Source organism: Archocentrus centrarchus, chromosome 8 (genome assembly GCF_007364275.1).
Source record: "Archocentrus centrarchus isolate MPI-CPG fArcCen1 chromosome 8, fArcCen1, whole genome shotgun sequence".
Lineage (NCBI taxonomy): Eukaryota > Metazoa > Chordata > Actinopteri > Cichliformes > Cichlidae > Archocentrus > Archocentrus centrarchus.
The window spans coordinates 3,468,677-3,489,519 of NC_044353.1; the positions used below are offsets into that span (position 1 = coordinate 3,468,677).

The 20,843-nt window shown below is 43.3% G+C and overlaps 1 protein-coding gene across 1 annotated transcript in view; it reads right to left on the reverse strand.

Moving 5' to 3' along the window:
• Window positions 1-418: 418 nt before the first annotated feature.
• Window positions 419-20,843, reverse strand: part of LOC115785046 (xylosyltransferase 1-like) — a 45,395-nt gene continuing 24,970 nt past the window's right edge. Inside the window, exons 5-11 of the mRNA XM_030736488.1 lie at window positions 16,900-16,980; window positions 15,761-15,977; window positions 15,202-15,378; window positions 9,704-9,972; window positions 6,185-6,380; window positions 4,794-5,130; window positions 419-3,528 (exon numbers count right to left, since the gene is read on the reverse strand). Of these exons, the coding sequence (XP_030592348.1) occupies window positions 3,206-3,528; window positions 4,794-5,130; window positions 6,185-6,380; window positions 9,704-9,972; window positions 15,202-15,378; window positions 15,761-15,977; window positions 16,900-16,980 (1,600 nt within the window). The 3' untranslated portion in view covers window positions 419-3,205. The remainder of the gene's footprint in view (window positions 3,529-4,793; window positions 5,131-6,184; window positions 6,381-9,703; window positions 9,973-15,201; window positions 15,379-15,760; window positions 15,978-16,899; window positions 16,981-20,843) is intronic.

The following is a 20,843-nucleotide window of genomic DNA, read 5'->3' on the forward strand; positions in this document are numbered from 1 at the left end:
GACTCCAGTGTTAGCATCCCTGCACTGGCTCCCTGTGCTCTACAGAATCCAGCATGAAGCTTGTGTTTAAAGCTTTAAATGGTCTACATGTGCATATGTGGTAGATCTGCTCCCCAGTCTGTCCTGATCACCCCGCGGTCGACGCGTATCTCGTGCCTTTGCTGCTGTCTGTTCTGAGCAGCAGTCGGCCTCATGTCCTTCCAGCTGTGTGTCCCTGAGCAGTTGCGTAGATGATTTCATCTCCTCTGTTCTTCATTCACTACTGATTTGAAATCCTCAACAGTAAACGTGGTCATCAAACAAGTGAAATAATTGTACTTAAAAATCTACGTGTACATTAAATCATGAAGCCATAATCTTATATTTAATGAGGGTCGCATTAATGCAGAGGTATGAAAAAAGCTCCACAGACACAGACTGAAGGGAGATTCAGTTTTTATTTTTAAAAATTATACTTCAAAACCACCGAGATCATTTATAAGGCATTCACAACAATTCTTTGTCTTTACTGTTTTGTTTTTTTTGGACATTAGAGTTTCAGATGCTTTCAGGAGGGTTTCCTAAATACAGGAGAACAGCTAAGGCACAGCAGCACAGCTCCCAGCGAGACGACGACAAAGAGGAGACAGGAGGACGGGCTGGGACCATATGTGAAAGCAGAAGCTACAAAGCGAACCCTCTCAGCTGGGATTCTCCTCCAGAATCTGAAGATCTCAGGAACATTTTCTCACCATCGAAAGGTCTTTGAAAACAGTCACATGACTTCTGCGGCACCATCACAGTCCAAACATCTGCATTTTAATACTCGTTTACTTAAAAACTGTTACGTTTTTACAAAATACAGCTTTACATGGATTCATTCATCATGAAAAACACACGCTGGGGGCGAACATGGCAGAAACGACTTTGCTGAGGTTTGCAATTCAAAACATAATGGCTGGATTAAAGTCACCAAGTGGCTTCAGCCTGCCTGCAAGCCGCTTTGCAACCCAGTTCCCACTTTTCATGCTTTTCCTGACTTAATGTCTTATGTTATCACTGATGCTACTCTCCCCAAGGACAGACGCATGCTGTCTAATATCAGTGGGCACAGATGAAAGTAATCTGACTACAGTAGCTCTGACTGAACAATAGTTGTAGCACGATGGCTGTAATTAGCAGAAAAGAGGAGGCCAAAACGAACTGGTGCTAACCTTCACCATCAGGCTTCAGAAACAAAGGCAGATACTTTAATCCAGAAAACAAATAATCGATCACAGACACGCCCCACCTCCCTTTAAAAAACTAATGAGTTATATAAATGTATATAAATTTCTGAATAAATTACTCAGGTGGCTGTTTGTACAGCAGACTTATTTATTTTAATGTGTGCAGATTCAAGGAAAGAGGAGGTGAATCTCTTCCAGCATAGCGGACATCTCACTTCAAGTCTGAAGGATTCAGACATGGCACAGAGAGAAAACATGACTCACACAGAGAACCCGAACAATAAAAAAAACTAATTAAATATATTCTGTCCATAAATTAGCACTTTAAAGGATTAAATCATAATTTCCCCTGACACCCAGCTGGCTCTGTATGAGAACATCTGTGGTTGCTGATAACGACTTTAGGCTCATTATCTGTGGAAAGGTGGTTGTGAAGGAAAAACACTGATTTCTGCAGCCTGGTTTCCATTTCAAGTTGATTCTCATTGGCAGCTGCTTCTATGACCTCATTAATACAGACAGGAAATTTATGTAGAAATAAAGTAAAAATTTATAGTTACAAATATAGTTACAAATGTTACAAATTATTGTATATTTCTAGATGTTATTTAATCTTATTTTCCTTTTTTAAATAAATTGAAATACAATAACAGAACTCGTTCCAGATCAGTAGGACATAATTCAGTTTTAATATAAAAAAAAAAAAAATTTGTTTTTCATAAAACATTCAAAAAGACTGCTCGAGTGAGCCCAAGCTTCTCCACAAAATCATTAAACTGGTTCTGTTGTTGTTTTAATCGAGATTCCCATCAGCAGAAATGAGATGCTGTGCTTTAAAGTGTTCTGCTCATTTCCATATTTTTATTCTTGGACTGCATTAGAGCAGCTTTGCATGATTCACAGTTCAAAATAAACTGTAATGTAATTACAGGCTGCGGGTCTGAGCCCAGCATGTTGTGGAGATCTTCTCCCACTGACATAAAGAGCCAAGAGCAGTGAAACAGTTTAGATCAGCGGTTCCTGAAGTCAGGAGTGCTGAGAAACCCACCCCTACCCCCGGTCGTCCAACAGCTCCAGCCTGTCTTCACTCTCATCAAAATACAAGAGAAAGTGATGGATTTCCTTGAAAATTTGATTTAAAAAACATAACACAGGCTGTTGGCTATAAATTGCTAATGCTGCCCAGTCATATGTAAAGTGCTAATGTCAATATGTGACCCACCTGCCACTCGGGCACAAACTTCAATACAAGAGCCGTAACTTTACACCAGAGTAATGAGTAATATCACAAACTAACCACCTCCTATTACCGGTTTTAATGCACTTTTTATATAAATAAATATGTATATAATAAATATGTAACCATGCATACTTGAGTAATTTCAAACTGAATTTCTGTGATTGCTGCGGCCCCTTGCAGTACCTTCGCGGGCCACCAGGGGGCCGCAGCCCACACTTTGGGAATCCCTGATTTAGATCATGAGCTTTTACCAGAATAGGTCCATTTTAAATTTGTAAGAGGTTAATTTAAAGTTGTTTTTTTTTTTTTTAATGTGATTTATTTTAAAGCAGTAGTGTGAACTATAATTGTGAAAGGGGAGCTTTAATAAAAGCTTGAAGCGGCTCTGTTTTTAAATAATGGGCCTAAAGAATGAGCAACCATGTCTGTTTCCAGCATGTGAAGATGCGACCCTTGAGCCAGGGAGACACTCGTACAACAAGAGGTATAGAGCTCTTCTGACATTATTAACACACACATTCATTCACTCACTTGAGCACACACACATCTTTTGTAGTCCTAAATAAAAGTGAGAGCAGACCGAATGAGGACTGAAGGAGAATATTTTCCTCGGCGTCTCTTCCAACCGTTCCCTCTGAAGCTCCATCTGTCCTCTCTGTTCACTCCCACAGACTTTAAATAAATAAATATCAGACACAAACAGGACATCAGCCCTGTGTGTTCCTTCATATTTTTCCTCCCTCAGCCCGTCCGCCTGCTACCTTATCCGCCCGTCCTCTCTGGGAAGGCTCAGTTCAGACTTCGGATCGGGGCTGGCGGAGCTCCACGCGGTGAGGCGGCAGCGCTGAATGACCGGGCAGGCGCTGGGGCCCATCGAGCAGACATCTGAGGCGGACCAGTAGCCCTCCAGCAGCCCGTCCAGCCAGCGGCGCAGCGGCGGCCCTGTCAGACCGGCGTTGGCCTCGGCCTCCTCGACAGCACCCAGGCTCACCGGCAGCTGCAGGACTGGGTTGAGGCCGTGGAAGCTCTGCTCCATGTAGGAATTCTTGGCTGGGCCGCCGTGCAGCCGCAGAGCATCCTCTGCAGTACCCCAAGGTCAGGAAGAGGAAAAGGACAGTTTAAGTTAAAAGTTATATAAAAAGTTACAGAAAAATACATATTTTAAAGAGAAATACAGTTGTATAAACAATTTTTTTATTAGTTTAATGACTGTCCAAATATATGAAAATCACAACCAACCTTTGAGGCCATGTCCATCTTTTATATACAGTCTATTCACTCAGTTAACAGGGTGGGTGACTGTTTTAAAACTTCACCAGTGATCAGATGTGAACTCAATGCACCATTTAAACAAATCAAACTTCTTACAAGTGCTCTTATAAGTGCTTCAATGTAATTTTAATGAAGTGGAATACCTCATCATCGACAGTTAGAGGACTCTCTAAATTAACTGTCATATTTTAAAATACAGACACGAGTTACAGATGCCTGCTCATGCAACAACAGTCCAATCGGATAACGTCACACACCACCTGCACCTCATAGCAGCACCCTATAAAACCTCGGCATCTATTCACGCTCTGAGCTTTACTTAGTCCTGCAGTTATCCACTGAACACCCACACATGGCCCGAGGAGGTCAAACAAACCGAGCGTTACCCGGGGGAGGCTAATTCGGACAGAGGTGACCCCGCATGTGCATGAGAGGGTGATCGGATATGACACTATAAATATAGATATGCATGGTGTTGACAGCTGTGGCAGGAGGGCCTCTGCTCTGTGTAATTTAAGCATTGGCTATTATCTGCTATTGACATGAACAAGTCTGAAGCTGCTCAATATAATTTTAACAGGTGTTTCCAGGAGAGTTTCTGAAGGCTGCCAGTGTTTAAGGGCCAATCACATAACTTCCTGTGCATATAAATGAGGTGATTGCCCTGGAAAAATGATTTGAATGAATGGAGGTACATATTCTGATTGCTAAGAAACTTTTGACTTAATAGTACAAATACACATAATGAATATAACGTTTAATTTGTACTGCAGTATGAGGCTGTAAACTTTAGTTTCTGTCTGCATAATGACCAAAATTGGTGAGAAAGCCGTCAAAGACGCTTTGTTACCAACTTTGATTTACAAGCACATGAACACAATAAGGCAACAACTTCCTGACTCAGGAAACCATCTGAGGAGCACATGAACAAAGGGTCAGAGGTCAGGTAACCTTTTAACTTTAAAAAAAAAAAAAAATGTGTAAACAGGTAGCGCTGCGTTGGTCCTGTATATTTCCTGGAAACCCTGCACTTTGGACTAGTTTTCACTGAGTAAACCTGAATGATCACACACCTTGCTGTATGGGCCTTTGTTTGTGAAACTCCAGAGGAGCTACGATGAAGGTGGTCTGGCCCAGTGGGCTCCAGTGGTGCAGCACCCTCAGGGTCCAGATGCCGGGCCTCAGCGGCGAGGTGAGAGGCGGCCGGTAGTGCGTGACCTCAGCGGAGGCGTCCACCAGGATGTCGTAGGTGGCAGCGATGACGTTTGTGGGGTCGATCCAAACGATCGTAGCCGTGAGGTTGCTCTGGCTTCGGCTCCAGCGCTGCACGGCTACCGGCTCGTCCTCGGGTCCCAGCAGACGTCCCCAATTCCTGAAGAGACGTTCCTTAGGATCCCAGTCAGTCCCCACCTGAAGAGGGGAAAGGTTAGACTCTTTAAAGATGTTTTCACACATGTGCTACAGCCTTTTACTTTTTTAGACATTAGTTGGAAAAAAGGTGCATGTGAGGAGCTTCAGAGTAGAAAGTCTGTGACGTTGCAAACCGCTCAGCTTGTGTTTGGATGCATCTGCTGTTGGTGATCTGACTTCCCAGGAGACCCGGTGACCCTAAACGCCTACCAGCTGTTTTAAAGTGTGAAATGTTGAAACTGGAGAGAGTCTCTTTCTCAAAGTTGATTACACCAACGCTCTGCTCGCTGGTATCAACAAAAATTCACTCTCTCACCTCCATCTGGTTCAGAAAGCAGCAGCTCGGCTTCCTACTGCTTAAAGCGTCACATCACCCCAGGCTTGGCTTCACTCCACTGGCTTCTTGCACATTTTCAGCATTGATTTTAATATTTTACTGATCACTTTTAAAGCTCACCAGTGCCTGGCCCCAAGCTACACAGCAGAAGTGTTGATCCCTGGGCTTCAGACCCTCATGGTTGTTCTGATCTAAAGCTGGCTGTGCTTCATCTATCAGGACCCCCCAGCTAACCTGTTATACCCTGGTCACGTTACCATGAGGGAACGTTTCTGCAGCCCAGATGTGGAGCCATTAGGGTCCCAGCATGGCACAGCTTTCTCAGTCACGTCTACCGGCACTTGGGGTTAGTGCCAAAAATATGTGAAGCCGGTCTGGCGATGCGGGCTGCTCTTCTTCATGTGTGCTGCTGGCTGTTCTTTCTCTAGAGAATGCAATCCTGTGAGATTGGAGAGTCGCCCTTTTGATTTTTACATTTGCACTTCCCATAAATAAAAAGCAGGTAAATAGAAAAAAACTATTTTAGACCCTGTTTATAGTTAAACAGGGATCGATAGTTTCTTACTCTTAAATGCTGCCTCTAAACCATGCTGGGATGTCTATATGAGAATTTAACGAGCTTGAAATAGAGGAACGTAAACTGAGGTGATAGTAGACCCAAAACAGTGAGTGCAAAAACGTTCAGCTTCATGTTCCTCACAAACACAGAATTCTGACCTGGATGTGTTGGAGCCTGTTGGTGGCATGCGGGGGGTTGGCCAGGGTGAAGTGGTCTTTGAGTGTCACCCAGGTCTCCAGGGTCTCCAACTGGGTGGAGGCTTGGTTAGTAGCCACGTGATGCACCAGGTAGCCCTGGTACTGGTCGGAGAGGAAGTAAAGGTGGACAGATACCGGGTGACTCACAGCCACATACCTGAGAGAGAACAAGCACACACGCAGTATTTGAATCATGTGCGCGATAAAATGGGTACAACTGAAAACACATATTTATTTTTCTCTGTGTTGTCCTTCAAGACAAAGCATCTCTTATTTCATTAGTATCAGAGAACACAGGAAGTTCTGTTTGTCACGACACCAGGAGCTGCAGTTCCTCTGGTGTCCACTGGAGGCTGCCTCAAAGTGAGTCAGTCCTCAGACTCCCATGTTAAAAAACACCCAGTTTAGAGACTGATACAACACACTGGACTAATGCTGGACCTGAAAAATTAAATTAAAATGAACCCAAAACAAATGTGTGACATCCTGCTCCCAATTCCCATCTTTAATATACAGTCTATGTTTACCCTATTTTACAGCAAAATCCGAGATGTTCCCACAGTGCAAACGACCACAGCTTAAAGCTGAAGAAAATGCTTTAAGAATTACTGACTAGTGTAATCCAATGGCAGCTGCTGGATTATGGGTCCAGATTCCTCAGAAATCTACATTTTTTCCCCATAAATATTGTTTTAAAACTCAAACCTGTTTGGATTAGTTTTTTAATTTAAGTTTTTTTAAGCACTGCTGGACAGGTAGGAGTTCAGACCCCTGAAAATGATGCTGATTGGCTCTCATTAATCATTAATCCCTTACGCTTCATGCCCCTGTCACGTGCCTGTTGTAGAGAAGACAACAGAAACATCAGCTGTGACCACCAGTGATTAATCCAACATGGTAGCAAATTACAGGCATTGCTGACCTTGTTGTCTAAACAAGCAGCTGTTAAATTCTGAAGACGTGCCCGGCGGATGTGACTGTTCTCCACATTAATGCCTCAATTACAAGATTCGGGGCTTCAGATAATTAGATGTTAAAGCTCAGAGTCTGCGATCTCGCTCCCGTTTACAGCAGGCCTTTTCAGCATCTCCTTATTTTCTGTTGTGTGTTGTTGCAACAGCGCTGATTCAGACAGCTTTCTACTCGACTCTCTCTCATCATACAGATTTCTTAATATGCTCATTTCAGGCAAACCACTCTGGCTGTGAGCGCGCACCCTCCACCCCACCCAGCTACCATTCAAAGCTTCTCCTTTCTGGGGGGGGTGTAGCTATTCACACAAAGGGGAGCTTAAACAGACTGAGCATGTGCGCCAAAGTCCAGTAAAACATAAATGAGGATTATTTGGAACAGTGGATCGTGCAAAGTGACCCCAAGAATAAACAAATACGGTGGTGGAAATGAGCCCAGCGGTCCCCTATAAAGCCTAATGAGTGACATCAGGGCAGCTATCGCCTGCTGAATAACCCTCACGCTGTTATCAAAATATTCTCCTTACTTTTCCTTTCATTCAATTCTTTTTCTGGTTTATGTGACGACTCGTAGCCCTGAACCTCCACAGAGGATCTCTCAGGTTCTGCTAAACTGACTCAAAGCACCACTGTGGAGTTTCAGACGTCTGACTGAAATCACAGGCTGAAGGAAACAGACTGGTCCTGTCTAACCACCCCTTACTTCCCCCTACACGCTCTCTCACACACACACACACACACACACTCCCATAATGCTGCCCCCACCCATGCTAGCCACCAGTCCCCACCTAAACTCCAACAAGAACCTCCTTGTACCTACTGTGGGTCTGTGAGAGAGGGGGAGCTGGAAAAATCTAGCCTGTGCAGAAACTGAAGCCTGATTGTACAGCGGAACAAGCTAGCCTTATCTTCATATTTAATTTGGACTGCACAAACACCAGTGGCAGTGAGTTTGGTGGAAAGACACGTTTCATCTGCCAGTCCTCCTCTTTCCCCTCAGAAGATGACGGCACATTTTCTCTCTTCGAATACCAGAATTTACTGGCACAGCCAATAATAACAGCCTCTTACACTGAGACTGATGGAGATGAGCCCTCTATATGAAGCTGAAAGCTCTCTGCACTTATGGTACGTGTCCACGGAGGCGTCCCGGGATCGGATGAGAGACAGCTCCCTCTGCAGCCTCAAACACTGAGCAGGACCTGATTAGAGGAACGCTGCTAGATTTTGAGTTTCTGAAAACGTGTTAAGCCGTGCGGCAGCTAAAGCTTCTTCATTTTAGACCAACAAATGCTTTCAGAGTTCATGGAGTTCAAATTTGATGATTCCACAACGAACGCGCTGCAGGGGCGGTCACGCAGACAATAAATGAGACGCGTGGAAAATAACGGATCCTGTGGACACAGAGGATTGCACCTGTAGACGGATCCTCTTCCATGCATCACCCTGTGCCACCCCGAGCCTCTCTGCCCCTGATAAAACAAAGTTTTTCACTCAGTTTCTGCTCATAGGTGCTGACCTAGAAAAATAACCAGAGGAAAATGACCCACAACTCCCCCATTAGAAAGACCAACAAGAGGTTGCTTGGTGAGGAATAGCTGGAGTGTTGGAAGTTTAGCCTGATTTTAATTAATGTTGGCACACTATGAAACTTTTAGTTTAAAATGGTAGAAATTTGATCAATATAGACCAATCAGTTTCAGTAAAGCTGTGCAACATAATTGACTTTCACACACCCTTTGCAGCCTGAACTTTCCTGGACATCTTGGACAGATGTGAGAGTGCAGATGGATCATACATCAGTGATATCAGCTGCATTATTCGCACACTGCCCCAATCTAACAGTCTGGTACATTAACCAGAGTGGGAATCATTCCTGTGAGCTCCATCCATGCAGATCCCTCACCTAAACCACACAGAGGAGCAGTGAGTGCATAATGTGTCTGAAGTGGACCATTTCCTGCTGTGTGGTTACAGTCAGTGACCTCACGCCTCAGATGATTCATTTTTCAGGTAATTAATCAAAATTTGAAGATGTGTTGCACGATTTTCTTGTTGATGCTGAGCAGCACAACCCTTCCTTTTCCTTCGTAATCTACCCTGAAATTACACATAATGATTTGGTGCTAATGAGAGATTATGTATCTCGGCTGGCCTGGGAACGCCTTGGGGTCCCTCCGGATGAGCTGGAGGAGGTGGCTGGGGAGAGGGAAGCCTGGGCTTCTCTGCTTAGGCTTCTGCCCCCGCGACCCGGCCCCGGATAAGCGGAAGAAAATGGATGGATGGATGGATGGATTTGGTGCTAAATAAACCTCTCTGCTACATATACTCGTGACTTTTGTGTTTCCATTTCTGGTTATTGGAAATCATCAGGAGCCTTTTGATGCCTTCAGGAACAATTCTGAACTCTAGTACAGACAATCACACACACACTCTGGGACAAACGGACTGACTGCCACACATGTTTAGTTTCTCTTCGTGCATCGGAGCCCAGGACCCTCGTTTGTACCTGCAGCTGTTGTCGTTGCGATGGCCCTGCAGCGAGCCGGCGGCGTGGGACAGTCCCATACGAGCAAAGGCGTGGTAGTGGCTGAGCGCCGAGTCCGACAGGCTAGTGGGTCCATCTGTCTCCTCCTCATAGATGTTCTCCCAGTAGGCCTGAAGCCCCACTGTGTCGGAGGGGTGCGCTCCGAACAGGTAGGCATCCAGCTGGCTGATGATCTCCTGACTGACGCTGGCTTCAAACTTCCGGGCAAAGAAGGTGGGTCTGGAAGCTTGCTGTAGTCAGGAAGGAGAAGACGAGGAGGGATGACTACATCTGGATATATGTATAATAAAAAAAGCATTTGGATAAGACACAAAAAAAGATATGAGAGATATTTCATTGACACTGTAACATTTATACTGCACACTGGTTTAAGGAATAAAACCTCACGATGCTGCAACAGGCCTGCTTATTCATACTGTGTTTACATCCTGCATGCCTGCACGATCACCAGTGTTTACCGAGAAAAACAGTCAGTCAGTGCTTTATGCAGCTGGAACGAGTCATTCCTGCAGTTACTTTGCTGCCAGGTTACAGCCGTGCTATTTTCAACACCACCGCTGCTGCTGACTGCCAACGATTTAATGAATGTTTAGCCAATTAAATCGTTTCTCCTGTTCAGCTCTACTGTGAGCCATTTATCCATTAGCATCACTCACAACTAATAAGTTCTGACATTTTAACCTTACTTTCAGCTATTTAAGTCATGGCCAGATTTAGTTGCTTAGGTCTTACTTTTAATGAGCTCATTTTTATTTCCATAAGTTGTTAGTTATAGATAACCGTTTCCTGAGTTTAACCATTATTTTTTTTAGCCTTTTCAAACATGGCTCCTAATTTCAGCCAGTCAGCCTTTTAGACCATTTCAACCATTAGCCACTGCCCGTAGAAGCTATATCAGCTATTAATCAGTATGTAGTCAGTGCTGTATCGAGCTAACAATTTCAGGCATTTAATGCTTACATTTAGCCCTTCCCACATTTTTAAACCATAACCATCACATGTAGTTAATAATTTCAACATTTTAATACTTATTTTGTGTTTTTATTTATTTTTTAACCGTTACAATTACTTGCACATTTTAAACTTTTAACCATAATCTGTTTTAGTCGTGATCATTTCACACATCGAGCTAAAATCACACAATTTTCAGCCATTTCATTGATTAACCTTCACAGTATATAACCATCCAATCAGGTGTTCCTTTCTGTTCTCTGGTCACTCCTCCTTCATATTAGTCCAGATATTTTTAACATCCGCTCGTCCCTGAGCACCTACAGGAGCCCCGAGCTCAGAATACAGACTTCAGTCAGCGTATCTGAGACTGACGAGTCAAAAATACCCAGCATGCAGTTTCAGTCGCTGCAGTAAGAGGCCCTCAACATCACACACAAACTACTGATGTAAACATATCGGGGCAAAAAAAAAAGTACTTTTCATCATTTTATGCTCAAGTGAAACCACAGGCTGCCAAATCCCTGAAAACACACATCAGACTTGGTGAGAACCGTCATCGAGTCGGTACATTCCCAGACATCTCACACCTGATTCTAACCTAAACCCACGGCTGGAAACCAAGAGCAGCACTTTGAAGGTTGTTGTAGGTCCTCAGTTTTTAAATGATGTCCTCACTCCCAGGCTCTAAAACTCAAACCACTCCCAACACACAGATGAAAACACAAACTCTGAAACCCTGTTAGGATCTCAAAGGAGAAGCGAACAGCTCCCTTCTTTCCTAAAATAACCAATGGGAAAAAGATTATGAAATAAGATGTGGGATTATGTAGTAATGAAAGCCTTGACAGCTGTGCACACCTGCCAATAACCCGACTAAACTTTGTGAGGTCTTCACTTTGAACAGTTTCCAGTAAAAAGGTGAATCGCCAAATATTAACTAATGGAATTTCTTGCCTTCTTAATGGAAGCGATTTTTGTGCCAGGGCCGTGTTGGCATTCGGCTGCTGTAATAATTCATATTATGACACAGCTGCTCGAATGAACAAAGTCCAGAACAACTCTTAAAGTTTTGTGCACAAAAAAAACTGTAAGAGAAGTCCAGAGTTATTAACAGCTCGCATAAGAGCCAGTGTTATTGGTCCCAGGGTTAAGCAGCAGACACATTTCATCAGCTTGTTGGGAGGAGACCACGAGCATCAGGAGGGAGCTCATGCAAAAGAAAGTAACTGCAGTGTCTGAGAAACACAAGTTTATATTATAACAGGGAAAATCTGGACTTTTGAAAATGTGAGATTTTGGGGATGGTATCCACATGGAGGCGTTGTGACTGTGTGATGGACGCCATCATATCTGGTTTGAGTTTAGCAGGACCATCACTGGTTTTCAGCAGAGGGCTATCAATGCTGCTGACGTGGGTCTGCTATGTTACTATAAAATGGAAAACACAAAGTTAACCTCAGATACTTCCCATTGAGTTCCTACAACATCATTCATGCAGGTAGGAAGGATAGGCCAGGGTATCATCTGCTAAAGGAGGTATTTAAGGAAGCAGTGAAGAACCTTTCCTTGGTATTAAGGGAGGAGGAGGAGGAGAAGGAAGAAGAAATCTTCCTCAAGTGAAGAGAAGTTCTTTCTGCAGACTACACCACAGTCTGCAAAAAGGAGGGGCGTGGTTATATGATGTCACCAGGAGGGTGTGACCTCACCACACCAACTCTTGGTGGGCCCCCGCTGCACCGGCGGGCCAGGAAACCCCAGCCTAATGAGAAGGCCTGAGCAGCCTGCAGTGGAGCTCTTTGTTCCTCTGAGAGGTTATTCTGGATGATTTGTATCCTCACACAGCTAAAGACAACAGCAGAAACCACCAGTTACAGAGTCAGGGAGCATTTTTGTTTCATCCATCATCAGATCAGAGGGAAATTATCTAAAAACTGCCTTTACTCCATGTTCTCTGCTCTGCCTACAAAGGTCAGACAAGCCTCGTATGCTGGAGCTTTATTTAACCGAGATTTATCATCCTTTACCCTTTTGTCTTTCACGTTATTCCAGGAGAGCCGTATTCCCTCATTATTATTCTCATTACTGATTATTCTTGGCAGCAATTTCTCTAAAAGAATCCAAACTAAGCCTTCAAACACCAAGCTGACATTTAAAACTATAAATAAACCCCAAAATATTCAACCTTCCTATTGCAGAAACCTAATGAAGCCAGTCAGTATTTACATTCAACAAGCTGGAACCAGTGAAGTCTCAGTTTTTTAGCAGGAAAAGTGATCTTATCATGTAGTTTGATCTGATAATTCATTGATTAACCTCTGAGTTTGTTTCCACCTGATTTAAAGTAGTCTATAACATACAGCAGATAGGACATTTTATTTATGAGAACTAATAGTCTAAATAATTAGCTCCAAATAAGTGATTTTCAGTGTTACTGTGTCCTAATCTAAATAATAAAGTGTACGTACAGCACTGTACAGACTGTGAGCCCTTACATTCAGGACTCTGAGCTGCTTTTCCAGCTGGCAAACCCGACATTATAATAATGACAACCTTCAGAAACCTCAGCAGTGAGTTTTGGGGAGCTACAAAGCTCTAAAAATATTTTTGCCGTAAATGCAGAGCTGTTTCCAGGATCAGCTCTCCTCATAGAAACCATCAGCAGCTCCACCACAGGCGCTGTCCTCGGGTCTGCTGTTACGGGGAGCCGAGGACCGCCTGCTGTAAGTACAAGCGGCACTGCTAATTTGTGAATGCAAAGCTATTCTGGTCTCCAGTGTCCTCAAGTCGAAAAGGAGGCGGAGCTCACGAGACACGATAGGGTTTCAACTTTACCAGATTTCATATAAACGAGGCTTAAAAAAAAGTGTTGATTTATTCAGGCTTCATATTGTTTTCACATGTCTAAATCATAACTGTGTCGGGACCACTGACCAAAATAGGATTCTTATTCCAGCCATTTAGATTTGGCGGGATGACCATTTTTGGACCCTCCACATGCACACAGCAGCAGCAGGACCCCCCACAGAGCAAAGCCAGCATCATGTACAACAGCAGGAAAAAAGGGGGAGTGGCTGGGTGGGTTGCAAAGCAGCTTGCCACAGACTGATGTTCCCTCGCTATCAGGGCAACATTGCTGAAGGCATCTGGTTCTTTAAGTTCAGTTGTAATCTGAATATTTGAGGAATCGTTTGTTTATTAACATCAAATCTTATGTAATTGTACTAATTGCACAATCTGTTGGGTTTTTAAAGCTTTTCTGACTTACTTTTAGGGGATCGTGCACATTATCAAGAGACATTTTGAAAAATGTTCATTTCAGCACAGAGTCAACTTAAAATTCACAAATTGATTAAAACAAAAACAGAAATTCATTTAGTTTCCCACCAAACCCGATCTATGATGAGCCAATCATAACTGTATGATTGCTCTTTCTGGACTTCAGTCTTTAATACAGTTATACCAACCAGACTTCCTGATTTCCTGATCAATCATTCCCAGAATCCACCATCAGCCTGTCTCTAGTTTTAAAATCCTCAGTGTCCCCCTCTCAGAGGACCTGTCCTGAACAACACACACCTCTGCTGTCACTGGCAAGGCTCAACAACACCTATGCTTCCTCCACACTAACTTCTACTGCTGTACAGCTGAAAGCCTCCTCACTTACTGCATCACTGCATGTTACAATGGATGCAGCAAGCTGGCTCAGAAAGCACTACAGAAGGTAACCACCATTGGGATCCAGCTATCAGTGGATTCTTCAAGAGCAGCGATTTAAGAGCACAACCTAATTTCATTATGATGCTGGGAACAGCATCAGTCTGTGATCTATTATGACACATGTTTATGTTTTCTTATGGAACATAATGCACGTCAATAAATCCTCACCTGCAAATGTTCAAGCTTTTATGTGTCTGCTAACAAGCAGGTAAATGAGACCACAATAACATCGTCCTGCTGAGCACAGCAGCTTGGTGGAGGGAGCGTTAAAGTCACTTACAGACTTTAATATTTTACTTCTTGCAATTTAATTGACACTTCAGGAATAATAAAAGTTGTATTAATATGTGAAGATGGAATAATCCAACAGTGTGTGTGTGGAAAAATCCCACCAGCTTTTTGTTGAGGGACCCAGGCGATGCTAACGTCCAGGTTAGCCTACAAAAAGACCTTTGTGCAGCTTTCTAAACGTCAGACAGAGAGCAGTGAGGAAACAGGAAGCACAGCTGTGTGCAGCTGGTTTATGCTGAGCTAAGTCTTTATTATGTTTCATAGTCAGTAACTCATTAAGCTCAGATTGAAGTGGAAAGTGTTTGCTGGGGAGCAAGCTGGTGTTAGCAGACTATTCTGTTTAGGGTTTGGACACCAAACAGAGGTCGCTCCTAACTTTAAAGTTCGCTCCAAACACAATTTCATGCTGGGCCCTGATTGGCTCTAAGACAGCTGTGATGTCACATAATCCTGCAGGTAGGTGAAAACAGAAATAAAACCGCTGCACGGCGTCCTACCTGGAAGCGCGGCAGATCCGAGGGCTTGAAGTCGTTTGGCGAGCAGCCGCACCAGTCCACGATGTGCTTGTACTGGCACTTACATCCCAGTTTGCGGTTCCAGTTGGTGAGCCTCAGGTTGTTGTCCACCATGGTCTCGCAGTGGGCGCTGTTCTCCAGCACCGTGTGGAAGAATGACTGAAGGCGGGAGGAGATACAGACTTTTATTAATTATTTTTTGAGCTGCATTTAATAGAGAGAAAGAGAAAAAAATATGATCTTATTTCATTTTTTTACTCCTCACAGAAGATCTCTGTGACGTAAAGAAAAACGTGAAAATATGAAGAGTTTTCAGTTTTTTCAGAAATGAGCTGAAATAAAAGTCAAATATGGGCTCTATCTTAGAGAGCAGTCTTTGACGATGCCCTGGCACGCCTTCTGTTCAACAGAAGCTCGTCGTTTCTGCTGTAATATTCAGTATTTTATGTATTTTCTTACTAAAATGACAGGCTGTGTGTCTGTGTGACGTGTTTGAAGTTATTTGAGTTTCTGTGTGTGCGTGCGTGTGTGTGTGTGTTACCTCGGCGGGCAGCAGTGTGTAGGCGTAGAAGCGCTTCATGCTGCTGACCAGCTCGTCTCTGGAGTTGACCACATAATCCACAAAGGGCCTGTTGAGCAGGAACCAATCAGAGCCGCCGTCCACAGAAATGCCCTCTGGGATCTTGCGATCTCCGAGACGCCACATGTGGGTGTCGCACTCGTAGAAGAGGCGGTCGAGGCCCTGTTTACGGATGAAACTGAGAGGACACTTCAGATGATTCAGCCTGTATCATACTGTACTGAGGTGACAGCTAAAGACGTAGATCAGCGTGATGATACAGATGTTATTCTACACAAAGACGCATAGTAAGGTGTTAAAATTTTACTTTTTTTTTTTTTTTTTTACTTTGCTCATTTAATGCAGGGTAGAAGGTGTGTGAGCTCAGAAGAGCTCTTTCCCCGCTAAACGTCTCACACTGTTTAATTTGAGTAACTGTTAAAATGCTGCCTCCATCCATAAAAGCCAACTGTCTTCTGATTGGCCATCTTCTGGAAGCTTGCTGAGGGGTAGCAACCAGTGCTTGTGACCTGTACTGCCTGTACAGCTGCCTGTGAGTGTGGTGACCAGTTTATTAAAAACAGAGAAGCTGGAAAATCCTGGAAGCTGAGTGTTTAGTGCAGTCTAAAGCTTTTAGCTCACGGGGGTTATAGATACATATGTTTAATCTTTGAAACATTTAATATGAACTCCATATTTAATATCATCATCCTGCAGTGGAACAGGCTTCTATGAGGGACCTGAAAGCAGGCAGTGTTTGGCACAGATTTGTTTTCTGGGCTGTTGCTGCTTCCGGTGAATCCGGCCAAAGATGTTTCAGTGGAATTCAAATCCTGGAACCGAGACGGCCCTTGAGGGCTTTCCAGGAACCGAGCGTTGGTGAACTTGGATGTATTTTTGGGATCATTTTCCTGCCGCAAAAAAAAACCCATTTCCAAGTATCACCCTGCTTTCAGCTTAAACACACTGAGGGCTTCGCAAGTTTATAGTTTACCAGCTCAGCTCAGGGCCTGATAACACAGCACTGAGTTACTGAGCAGCTTTTTTTTAACACGTTTCCTTTTTAAACACTTTTACTTCATCACCCTGTTTTCACACAGGACCGCACAGCTGACTCTTACCGCGCGTTGTCTCTGCCGTGAGATTTGATGAAGTTCATGCTGCGGTATTTGGACAGGAAGGCCACCAGCTGCTCGTTGGTCCTGAGGAGAGACAACAGCTGTGAAGCATCAGCTCAGACTCCACCTGACCAGGAGGTGTGGGTGACAGAAACAAACATCCTGCTGTGAACACTGCTTAATCGAGTCTAAAACCAGAGCCCTGATTTAAAATCATGGAGATCACCTGAGGAATAAATGATCAGACACATTTAAAAAACTAAAAACTGAAACCAGGTTTGAAGCTAACTTAAGCCAGAATTAAACCAGGTCTGAAACAGTTTAAGCTTAGTCCTGACTAAAGTAACTAAAACTAAAGTAAAAGCTGGTGTGTGAAAATGCAGTCAACTAAATTGTGAACTTGGTCTTTTGCTATTTCACTGATAAAGTTCCCCCATATTACATGAAACAATTAAGAATAACAATGAATCAAATTAACGAAATGAATGAAAAAAAATGAAACAGAAACTTGTACAAATAGAATATAATGAAAATTAAAAATTCTACTGTATAACAACTCTGATGTGAAACGAAGTTTGGAAACAGTCTAAAAACTGAGTCTAAACCCACAGAAGGCCGAAGGCGACAGACGTCTCCAGGACGGTCGGCGATAACACAAAAACACCAAAAACAGGAAACCGTCTCTGAGACTGTGAAAACTCAACTGCAGCAACTTCAACAACACCCGAAAACTGTGAAAAACTATTTATGGGACATTTTTGAAAGTATCCTCACTTTACTTCTTCTGCCTAAAACGTTAAATCGATGACTGAGATATTTTTATTGTATTTTGTTTGATTTCATGTACCGACCTTAACGAGCTACTTCATCATATCTTTGTCCTCTCTTTATCTCTTAGCTGTGCTGAGACATGTGCTGCACTTATTTTTATTATATTTAATAACCTGTCTTTTGGCTTATTGGACTTATTGAGCTATTTTACTTTATAAATCCATTTTATTGTTTATTTAGATTTTTTATTTTTTGTTCTATTTTATCAAACTTGTTTCTACTCAAGTAATTCTACTTTATTAAGCTCTGACTTTATCTGTTGTAGGCTGTGTTTGCTGTTTCAGCTGCTGTCACACAGGAATTAAGCAACTTTTGGAATAAATAAATAAAGCGAATGTTGACGTCTCAGTTCCCATTTAATAATAAGTCCTTCATATCTGATCATGTCACGCTTTATAAAAATCCATGTTGTTGTCTGCGTTTGGCCTCGTGAATAACAAAAACACAGCGAACCATAAAGATGGACTCACGCTATCAACAGCTGGTGTTTAAAGAGGACTCTGAGTCCTTTAATGGACGCGTGCCTGAGCAGGATGCTGTTGTTGATGAAGGATGCATCTCTTGTTGTAAACTGTGCAAAAACATCCTTCCATTTAGGGGAATCGGGGCGACGTTGTGCGACTGTGTTTTTGGGACAGCTGGCCCAGTTTATTCAGCTTCCTCTTCCAGGCGAGGGGAAGCGAAGGCTGCACGTTTGCAGAAACTGTCCCTGCATGCGGAGCGTGAGCCGAGCAGCAGACAGGACGGCAGACGGGCAGATCGTTTTGATTACAGTCGTTAAGACCAACCGCAGGCGTGCATGTGTGCGTTTGTGGCCGTGTTTGTGTTGCTGCTGTGTCTCTGCACAGCAATCTACAGCTGCCAGTATATCACAATATATTTCTCACATTTTTCACATATTTCGCACATCTTTCACACTGGTCAACAGTGGAGAGTACATACGTCCATGAACAAAATACTAAAATCATCTTTTTCTTTCATCTTGTCCAAAATCAAAGCATAAACATATTATGTCAGGTTATTCTTTAGAGTTTCAGAACGATCCCGGTCATTCAGGATTCAGAGGAGGTGTCTCCTCCTCATATGAGGCCTGTGGCCCAGAGCCGGCCAAAGGTTTATGGGACCTTAAAGCAGAATTTGATTGATGTACCAGGTAAACCCCTTACTCATCAACATTAACTGTATGTTGTCCATGATTAATCATTTGTGCATTATGCATCTAAAACACACCAATATCGTGACTTTCTCGTGTGCTGGAAAGAAATAAACAAACAAAAAAAAAAAAAAGATTTTTAAAACAAGTTCACTGGTTTGTTTTTGAAATGTGCAAAAGGGCAGAACAATCAAAATTTAATATAAGTTTAAATATCATTTTAAATTTAAAAACAGATAATATGAACTAAATTAAATAGAAACTAAATAAACAGCGAGCTCAGCACACCCTGACTGAACTGAAGGCTCACCCCCAGGCTGATCCGACCCCAGGTTTGGCTCCTCCTTCGGTCACCTTGTGTTATGATTGACATGCTGCAAGCATGCATGCATGGCATGTCCTTTGGTCATTTAGATCTCATTTATAACTAACCTGCTGCTCAAACCCTCTGCTTATGAGGGGCAGCCAATCAGAAGAAGGTTTGCTTAAAGGGGGCGGGGCAGGAGGGTGAGCTTTTCTGCCAAATCTTAAAAGTTCAACCATTTGTAAAAAATGTTTAATTCTTTAACTGAATAACACGAAAGCTTGTGTGACCTCCTCTCTGCAGAGTGCAGCCATCGCTCTCTGTTCGACGAGCCTTTGTGATGTCACGGACATCAATATCGATGGATGCCGCTGTGCTAATGCTGCAGCCGTGTTATGGATTTTAGCCAGAAGCATGTTCAAACCATCACTTTGATGGGAGGACAGCAGACAGCGAGCCAGTGTTGTGTTTCCATGTGCTCAGAAGGACGGAAAGATGAACATGTTTCATCGGGGGGGACCTCTCCTCACAGACAGCTGAGTGTTTATTAGTGCTTAGATAAATCCTGGCTATAAAATGTCAGTCCAGCGTTAGGACTCCAGTTCTGATTTGAAGTAAGCAAATACATTTTATTGCCTTTTTAGCTGTCTGTCCAGACTCCAGGGTGTGTAAATCTGAAAACACCAGCTTGGTGTAAAGTAAACAATGACCTCAGCCGCTCAGCTGTCTACCAGGAAAGTTTAGACAACCTTTAGTCACCTTCAACTCTCCATTTAAAAGCAAATATCAGAGTATCCTCAGGCTTTTCATGGTGAGACATTTCTCTTTGCTTTTCATGGATGGTTTGTTCTTTATGTTTGCACTTGTGCTGTGCATGTTTTAATTAGTTCATGCACATATTTCTATTAAAACACCACACAAACCACCGGAGGTAATAAAAGAACTTACTCACATCCTGAGAGGAAAGCAAGATGGAAACCTTATCAGAGTTTATCAAAGAGACGGACCAATCTGCTTTGTGCCTCCTCAGTCTCAGTGAAGAACTTGTGACAGTCACACACTAATGACATGTTAGCTGCTGTGAGTGTGCGAGCAGATATTTGCCTGCAGCCAAAGAAGTTTCCTCAAACTAAATGAGAAAAAGTATCTTCTGAGGGATCCTTCTGGTCCATGTTGGCATCACACAGCTGCTGCATCCATGATGCGACTCTCCCGTTCCACCACATCGCAAAGGTGCTCCACTGGACTGAGATCTGCTGATTGTGGAGGCCATCTGAGTGCAGTGAACTCACTGTCATGTTCAAGAAACCAGTTGATGATGCTAAGTTCGTACAGAGGGGCTCAAAGTACAGCAGATCAGCTGTTTGTGAAATACTCAGGCCGGCCCGTCTGGTTCCAACAACCATCCCACATTCAAAGTCAGTTAAACCACCTTTAATTCATGACTACATGCCTAAATGCATTCACTGAGTTGCTGCCATGTGACTGAGTGATTTGTGTTATTGAGCAGTTAAACAAGTGTACCTAATAAAGTGGCTGTTACAATGGAATGATGTCACAGAGGGGCTACACCTAATATGATCACAGATCTCAGGAACAGAAGCCCCCCACCCCCAACCTGCCACTTCAGCCGTCTGTTTATGAGGGGCAGCCAATCAG